Consider the following 7,500-nt stretch of genomic DNA (forward strand, 5'->3'; position numbering starts at 1 on the left):
ATGAGTTCGCCAAATATATTTACATGGGAAAGAATTGCAGACATAACACCCTAACATACACACACACACACACACACACACACACACACACACACACACACACACACACACACAGTTGATAGTGATGGAGGACAAGAATGAAGTTGGAGGCTGTTAGGCGTGTGGTTAAAGTGGAGTTGAGGCTGTTGTTATTAGGGGTGTGGTTAAGGCGGAGTTAGAGGGTGTTAGGGGTGTGGTTAAGGCAGAGTTGGAGGATGTTAGGGTAGTGGTTAAGGCGGAGTTGGAGGATGTTAGGGGTGTGGTTAAGGCGGGGTTGTAGGGTGTTAGGGGTGTGGTTAAGGCAGAGTTGAGGCTGTTACTGTTAGGGGTGTGGTTAAAGCAGAGTTGGAGGATGTTAGGGGTGGGGTTAAGGCAGAGTTGGAGGATGTTAGGGGTGTGGTTAAGGTGGACTTAAGGCTCTTAGGGGTGTGGTGTACTCACTGGATAGACCTAACCGAACAGAGCAATGAAATAGCCTATAAGTAAGGGATAACGGCCGACGAGGTGACCGGTTCGATGGAAATAATGGCTAGGTGGAGGTCTAGAACTCCGGCGACGTGCGAAGCACGGAGACGGAGTTACCTCCGCCGTGCCATTATTTCCATCGAACCGGTCGACCTCGAAGGCCGTTATCCCGCTTATCTCCCGTTTGTATTAATAACCTGTATATTTAGAACATAGTTTTATTCCACCGTTGCGTCTGTTAACATCGCTAAAACTGTCTTGACTATGGGACTACTTTCCGCCACATATCAACTTTCTACTTGCAGGACAAAACTGCCGTTACTAGTTCTAAATGGATGGTTGCTATGGCCAAAAGCCAGTCGTTAGTTCTAAATGGCTGGTTGCTACGGCCAAAAGCCAGTCGTTAGTTCTATCTCTCTCGTTGTCAAGCGGCCATATCCCAGGATTCTGATTAACATTAACTTTGAAAGATCGCTACTTTTATAGCCTACATGGCATCCAACTAGCTACAATCCACCTCCGTCATATGCTACAATGTTACTATGGTTCTGCACGTCTGTATTTCAGCTTGGATGCAACGTGACAGTTCATTTTAAACTTCGCAACGAGTTTGGCGAATTAATATTCAAGTGTGATACGGGAACTACTTCACAGGTAGCAGGTTATACGAAGTTAATGGCCACCCCATCAGCCAATCAGAGAAGAGAATTCCATTGTTGAGGGAGATAATAGCTTATATCCTCTGGTCTTTTTTGAAAGTTATACCCGATAGTGAAATCTAAGACAACAAAATATGACGCAGGGTAGGCTATTTGGAAAACATTTCCCCTCCTTCGGTTTTAAAACAAATTTCTTCAAACTGTACTATAAACATGCAATGAACAGCTGGGGAAGGGTGTCGCAAACCCAACAAGCATTTCAAACAAATGGGAACAATGTCACGCAAATATGCTGTTTTACCTTGATGACAGTGAAATCAGTGAAGAGTTTTCCCACATATCCTTGTTGGCCTAAGTTTTGAGAAACAATCGTGTGATAATCCATGATGAAACCTCCATTTTCATGTAGGCTAAATGACAGGCCAAACTGTATTGAAATAATGCACATTTATAGCCTCAGCATTTCTGTTGCAGTTTGTGACGGGTTGGGGTCTGTTCAGCAGGATCCAGTCTGTGACAGGTTGGGGTGTGTTCAGCAGGATCTAGTCTGTGACAGGTTGGGGTGTGTTCAGCAGGATCTGTCGGAGTTGGAGCTGTAGGGCAGCGTGGATGAGGAGGTGGAGGAGCCAGAGTCGGAGGAGGAGGAGAGGGAGGGCGAGTCGGACAGAGATGCCCCGCTGTCGCTCTCCACGCTGGACTGCCCCACCAGCCGATACTCCCGCACCGAGTAGGGCCGCTCGGTGAACGTGGGCTTCAGGCCCTCCTGCAGCTCTTTGGAGATGTGCAGCCACTTCTGTAACGGCAGACAGGGGACGTTCAACAGGCACAACTTGACACCGGTACAGCCGCGGGAAAGGCTACACTTAGCATCCACAGACAGTAATTTCCTGTGTATTAGCCGCATTATACGGTATATATAACCGCAGCACATAAAGCAATTCTCAACACAATTCTAGGGGGGAGAAGGCAGAGTGCAGTAAGAATAAGTGCATCAATGAGTGCCATTGTCCAGAGGGGGTATGTGGCTGGCACATTAACCACCCCCATGTATTGTGGCACGTTAGATGAATTCACTGCAATTCAGTTACTCACTCATACAGCTCCAATAGCAGGGCCATTATCTGAAGGCTCTTTACAGATCCTGGAGCCTGATAACTCCAGCCTGGCTATCACCACACTAAGCTCTTTTGACTTTGAACATTAGTCTGGGGAGTCTGTGTTGTATTTCTACTGCACAAGAGGTATAATCAATGGGCATAATTCAAATGACTCTGAGTCTTCACAAATTTGGATAGTCCTTCAACCAATCAGACCAACAATCTGAGTGTGCCTGGTTTGTGAGGTTTCCAGCCTGAGCTGCAGGGTGGAATCAGAAACGGTTTATAAAGCGAGACGACTCATATGAGGGTCAATTCCGGTTTCCCTGTGACGTAGTGCCACTCCCATTTAGGAGGCAAACGGGAGAAATAAACCTTATCTCGGATTATGACCATTCCCTTAGCCCTACATTCAGCAATGCAAGTAACGAACCCATATTCTACAAGGCACACGTCTTTCTAACATTCCCACATTGAAATGGTATTTTCCAGCGTGATAAATACATAGATAACTTTGTTCACGACCTGTCCCTCCTGACCTGACCTGTCTCCGCTAATTGCGCAGGCCACCTGTTATCAACGGCACACTGCTTCTGCTACTTCTACACTGGTCTAAACCGATTACTCGTCACTGATCACGCCCAGATAGGAGGCGGAAGTGGACACCATTTCATTCCATTGAAAACCCCCTTTATGATTCATCTTCGTAACTATACGATCTTTGGTGGAATCCAATCGCCGGCAGATCAGTCTGGGTTTCTCCAGTCTATGAAAACCCCCTGCATCACCACTGAGCAGTAGGAAGCAGTTCTGCTAAGAGACTGTGAGGAACTAACCTCTCTTTGGGTGGTGTGTTATGAATGTACTCAGATGCATGACCTTCCAGTCTAAAATATGACTTAGCATTAGCAACTCAGAGTTTCTAGCAATCAGTTAGTGTGTAGCCTATCACAATGTGAGGGTGGAGTCAGGAGTCTGTGTGTAGCCTATCATAGTGTGGGGGTGGAGTCAGTGTGTAACCTATCACAGTGTGAGGGTGGACTCAAGAGTCCGTGTGTAGCCTATCACAGTGTGAGGGCCGAGTCTGTGTGTAGCCTATCACAGTATCCACGTTTACATGAACAATTTTTTTGTTTTTCCGATTAAACTATTCCGATTGAAAATTGTGTGCCGTCTGTTTACATGGGGTACACTCTATTCCGATCAGGTGCTTTCAAGTGCTTTAAAATCTTTGATCGGAATAGCCGTTGTTGCCTACTTTTCATTGGGAAGATATAGCAGTCAATCCGAATAACCGTAAACATGGGTGTTTATTCGGAATAGGAACGGACTACACCACCTCTTCCATTCCGATTAAAATTCTGACCAGATCAGGAATTTTCATTCCGATTGAGGTGCTTATATGACGATTTTTATTCCGATTGAGCTGTTATTCCGTTTCTTATCGGAATAAACGTGTCCATGTAAACGGAGCTATTGTGAGGGTGGAGTCTGTGTGTAGCATATCATAGTTTGATCAGCGTGTTGCCTATCGCAGAGTGAGGGCGAAGTTGAGTGGACGATGCCCGAAGAGGGTCACTGACCTCCACGTTTCCGTTGTATGTGTCCATGAGCTCTGTCAAGTTCTTCCCAGGGGTGGGCACCACAGGGATGAGGGTGACCCGCAGTCTAGAGGAGCAAGCAAACAAACACACACACACACACACACACACACACACACACATATATCAACCAGGAGCGCAGGAGACATTTTCAAAGTGAGGGGTACCAAATTGTGAGCAAAAACCCAGAGAGTGAAATCAGACTTCCAGATATCAGAACAGCACTTCTGACCCACTGTCTCTGTAGGCAGCCCGGGCTCTGAAAACTAGGAAAACAACCAGTAGTGCTACAGTAGGTCCTAGAGACTAGGTCTACTAGTCTACTAATACATTCTAATGCCATATCATTTGCATGTCTTTTGTCTTATGTGGTCATCATGCAATCAATATTCAAACCAAAACAACTGCACCCTAGACTAAACTATTTTTAACTACATAAGTCTGTTTTTGCACTTTTACCCACCCCATTCATGCCCAATGTGCACCATCATGGTGCAGTACTATTCATGAGATGATTTATGTAAGCACATTTATTTATTATTTAGTGTGTGATGTTTTTATTCCTTATGGCGATTGCCATCTCTTCAAAACTGTGTGAGGGCCAGATGTACTAAGACAGTGCTAATAGCCAGTTTTTGTATGCGCAGAATGCGATCGCTGTGCTTTACTATATTGCGTGGAATTTACTAAGCTGTCACTTCATTACGTTAACAGCGTTCATAACTGCCCGTCCCCGCCCGCCCCCTCTACAACGCCAATTGTGTGTGCAGAGCTGAACCACAAGCACAGTTGAATATTGCAACATTAAAAAGAATCAAAGTTTAGCGATATTACATGATACAAAGATGTCAACGAGCAGTGACAGACAGAGTAGGCCTGTAGTTCTACTAATCCACTTTAAAAGAATACTTGAACTATTTACTGCACGTAGACTAGGGCTATGACTTAATACTTAGTGTAACATTATTGGGAAGTGTAAGAGACTATACGATATTAGAAAAGCAAACGAAAGTTAAGGTTACTTTTGACGTAGTACAATGAAGAAAATGGATGCTCTGAATACTGATTCAGCTGTCTCTAAACGGTTTTCTAATAGATGCAGTCAACCGCAATTTGGATTACACCTGCTTTTAGCAGGCGGAAGTTTTTCAACGCAAAACAGACGTGCACTGTTTTCATACATATGGCGGAATACTTAATCAATCGTTATTACCACGTATACTCTCCTGTACTTGCGCGTTACACCCATTTATAGCTGATCCGCCCAGGAATTAATATGCATGACACGGAAAAACGCAAATAGCCATTTTCAGCTCCCACGGCAGGCAGCCTGCGCGTTTCCCTCATTGTGACATGTTTGAACATACCTCCCCATGTTTATACACACACGTTACGCCTGAAATGGGCGCAAAACGTTAGTACATCTGGCCCTGAGTGTCATATCCCTTGTATCTCCCATGTCGTCGGCACACCTGATCAACATCAACACACATCATTCATTCATTCATTGGTAACAGTCCAGACACACACACACACACACACACACACACACACATACCTCTCATTGTGGACTAACAGGCATGTGAGCAGGATGAGGATGGCTGCAGCTACAGACATGTAGAGGATCAGAGACACCCCCGACACAGCAGGGGGCGCACGTCTGCTATCTGAAAGAGAGAGAGAGAGAGAGACAGAGAGAGAGAGAGAGAGAGAGGCAGGTAATGAAACACAGAGAGAGAGAGAGAAAAGAAAGATAGAGAGACAGGTAGTGAAACACACAAAAGGCGTTTTTTCACCGAGAACGAACCTGGTGTTGAACTGGTGCCGTTCAGGATTCTTTGAACCGTGGTGCTATCTAGTGAACCAGCCCGCATTTACACCAGTTCTGAACAGAACCAAGGATGTGTCATCAACATGGGTGGTGCATGCAAAAGCAAAAGTTAATGAGATGCATAAACGGGAGAATGATATGACCAGTTGTCCCATAAAAACGGCAGAAACTAGCTGTTTAAAATGCTAGTCAACGTCTGCAGTGTAATGCTAGTTGAATCGTTTTGTTTACTCATGGCAACAGTTGATAAGGATGGAAAACTCATGCTTTTAGCCTTCTTCCCTCTGAAAGACACAATGACACGCCCACTCCGGTTCGCAGGAAAAACCAACTATTTTTTGGTTCAACTTCCGAACCAAGGTGCCACGTTCCGAACTGGCTTTTGTTTGGTGAAAACACGACGAACGGTTGAAATGTTGGTTCGCGAACGGGAACGGAGCCGGTTCTCTGTCGGTGAAAAAAGGCCTAAAGAGAGAGAGAAAGAGAGAGAGAGAGAGACAGGTAGTGAAACAGAGAGAGAGAGAGAGGTAGTGAAACAGAGAGAGAGAGAGAGAAAGGTAGTGAAACAGAGAGAGAAAGAAAGAGACAGGTATTGAAACAGAGAGAGAGAGAGACAGGCAGTGGAACAGGAGGGTGCCACCTCACCTGTGCGATTCCCCCACACCACCAGAGGGCTCCACTTGCTCCATTCAGATGAGCCACAGCCATCAAGGCGCACCTGCACACGGAACATGTGCTGACTGCTGTTGGAGGGGTAGTCCAAGCGGAAAGACATCACTCCAGGAGCCAGCTCAGTGGGGTTCTTTACAAAGAGAGGAAGATGATGGTGATGATGGTTACTGTGTGTCTGTGTGTGTCTATCTGTCTGGCTTGTTACTGTGTGTGTGTGTGTGCATGCATGGTGTGTGCACGTATGTATGTTTGCATGTGTGTGTGTGTGTGTGTGTGTGTGTGTGTGCATGTGTGTTTGCATGTATGTGTGTGTCTGCTACCTGCCACTTGTCGTTGAGGCCGTACTGGACCCTGCTGTGAATGCAGATGGCGCGGTTGTAGCCGGCCCGGACGTCCCAGGTCAGTGAGAGAGCCTTCTCCTCCCAGCGCAGCTTCAGGTTGGTCGGAGGGTTCAGTTTCACTGTGGACAATAACAACATTCAAGGGATGAAACTGAATGAGCGCAATTGATTTTGAAAGTAATGTGTGTCTGAATGTAATATTGATACTTTCTTGCTGGCTTGTCTTTGTGTGTGTGTGTGTGTGTGTGTGCGTGTGTGTACCTGTTTCCTTGAGGTTGTGTTTCTTGTCGACTGAACAGTGGCCTGGCGCTCTCAGAGACGTCTCCAGCTGTCTGAAACGCTCCGGCTCCATGTAGGCCAATCGGCAGCCCACCCTTTGGCCCTCGTCACCCACCAGGTACTGAGCACACTCCTCCTGACCACAACCTTGATAACTGAGTCACACAATACAAACAAGACCTTGATAACTGAGTTACACAGTACTAGCACGACCTTGATAACTGAGTCACAAAGTACAAGCACGACCTTGATAACTGAGTCACACAGTACAAACAGGACCTTGATAACTGAGTCACACAATACAAGCACGACCTTGATAACTGAGTCACACAGTACAAACAGGACCTTGATAACTGAGTCACAGTACAAACAGGACTTTGATAACTGAGTCACACAGTACAAACACAACCTTGATAACTGAGTCACACAACATAAACATGACATTGATAGCTGTTATCAACTATTTATTGACAGCCCTTGTAAAAAAAATAAGTATATGTATGCAAGTGCAGTGCC

The 7,500-nt window shown here is 45.8% G+C and overlaps 1 protein-coding gene across 1 annotated transcript in view; it reads right to left on the minus strand.

Moving 5' to 3' along the window:
* Positions 1–6: 6 nt before the first annotated feature.
* The window catches only part of LOC134080646 (cytokine receptor common subunit gamma-like), a 20,442-nt gene continuing 12,948 nt past the window's right edge, over positions 7–7,500 (minus strand). The window contains exons 3-8 of the mRNA XM_062537192.1: positions 6,967–7,139; positions 6,685–6,824; positions 6,338–6,494; positions 5,420–5,528; positions 3,844–3,928; positions 7–1,956 (exon numbers count right to left, since the gene is read on the minus strand). Of these exons, the coding sequence (XP_062393176.1) occupies positions 1,732–1,956; positions 3,844–3,928; positions 5,420–5,528; positions 6,338–6,494; positions 6,685–6,824; positions 6,967–7,139 (889 nt within the window). The 3' untranslated portion in view covers positions 7–1,731. The remainder of the gene's footprint in view (positions 1,957–3,843; positions 3,929–5,419; positions 5,529–6,337; positions 6,495–6,684; positions 6,825–6,966; positions 7,140–7,500) is intronic.

The sequence above is a fragment of the Sardina pilchardus genome, chromosome 5, assembly GCF_963854185.1.
Source record: "Sardina pilchardus chromosome 5, fSarPil1.1, whole genome shotgun sequence".
In the NCBI taxonomy this organism is placed as follows: Eukaryota; Metazoa; Chordata; class Actinopteri; order Clupeiformes; family Clupeidae; genus Sardina; species Sardina pilchardus.